This window comes from Caenorhabditis briggsae (genome assembly GCF_000004555.2).
Source record: "Caenorhabditis briggsae complete genome, chrX, whole genome shotgun sequence".
In the NCBI taxonomy this organism is placed as follows: domain Eukaryota; kingdom Metazoa; phylum Nematoda; class Chromadorea; order Rhabditida; family Rhabditidae; genus Caenorhabditis; species Caenorhabditis briggsae.
The window spans coordinates 2877909-2879142 of NC_013491.2; the positions used below are offsets into that span (position 1 = coordinate 2877909).

At 37.7% G+C, this 1234-nt stretch overlaps 1 protein-coding gene across 1 annotated transcript in view; it reads left to right on the forward strand.

The window, feature by feature from the left end:
• Positions 1-569, forward strand: part of CBG15951 — a gene marked incomplete at both ends in the record, with an annotated part of 1325 nt that extends 756 nt beyond the window's left edge. Inside the window, one exon of the mRNA XM_002643308.1 lies at positions 459-569. Coding sequence (XP_002643354.1) covers positions 459-569 — 111 coding nt within the window. The remainder of the gene's footprint in view (positions 1-458) is intronic.
• Between the last annotated feature and the right edge of the window lie 665 nt (positions 570-1234).

Genomic DNA, 1234 nt, shown 5'->3' on the forward strand with positions numbered 1-1234 from the left:
TGTTCTGGGCGTGTTCGAAAAAGGGACAGTTCTAATTCGAACGAGTTCGATTTCGGGACAGTTCGATTTCGGGAAAGTTCGAATTCATCATACCCTCGTCGGGCCATCGAACAATTTTTTCTGAAAAAATAGTATTGGTTGGGTGGTGATAGAGCAACTGACACGGCGGGTATTGGATACTGAGCTTCATTTTTTTTCTTGGTTTCGAAGTCACGAAGAAAATCAACGGAACATAGACTCGGATTGGGTTTTGAATTCAGAAGTTTTTGGAATTTATGAGCAGTCGACAAACAGTTGGAAAGCAAGGAAGCAGACAGATATTTCAAGACAGTTCCCAGGAGTCTGGAGCTCGGCTGTCAAGTTTTCAATCACTTTGAAAATATTGGAGTGTGTGAAACAACAAAGATTAAAAAATTTGCATTCACGTAATTTTTTGATTTTTTTTTCCTAATTTTCAGCCGATTTGCCAATTTCCGAAAGACACCTTTTCAACTTTTTCAGTACAAAAACAAGAACAATTGGGTGTCCTTCAGGAATCGGAAAACGATGAAAATGTTGAGGGTTGCTGAAAATTAGGCCTAAGAACCGATCATTCGATTTTCACACTTCTTCACAGAAGGCTCCAGTTTTCATTATCAACAGATATTTACGGCTAAAGGTTGTCAAAAGTATAAAAGGCTTGAGACTTTCCAGGTTTTTTTTGTGGCTACGGTATGCATTTTCGACGATGTACAGTAATTATTGTTCACATAATGCGAGACTATCGTGCCACTTTCATTGGCAGAACAGTATGTGGTACCGTAGCTCACCTGGTAGTGGTGCGGTACCTCCATCGTAAGCTGACAAGTTCAACTTCTCGAGGGGCGAAAATGAACGATATTTCGAGATAACCTTTTTTGTGCCATCTTTAGGCCGAAGCCTTTTGAATAGTTATAACTGGAAGAATTCTAATTCAGAAGACATTGTTCCTAATACAACAGAAAACCATATCAGATGACTTTTTGTTTTCCAAACTTTTATTCACGACTCAATAGAAATTTGACAAACTTATTGCACGAAAAAAACTACAGACGATTCTGGGAAGCTGCAAAATAGATGAAAGATGTTTCAGAAATCATAGTAGTCTTCAAAACGGGCCAAATGCAGATCCCAATTGAATTTATTGATTACAATTTTTCTGAAAAATAATGAATAACATGGTTTTGATCGTTTCTAAGCTTACTTTTTTCCAAAC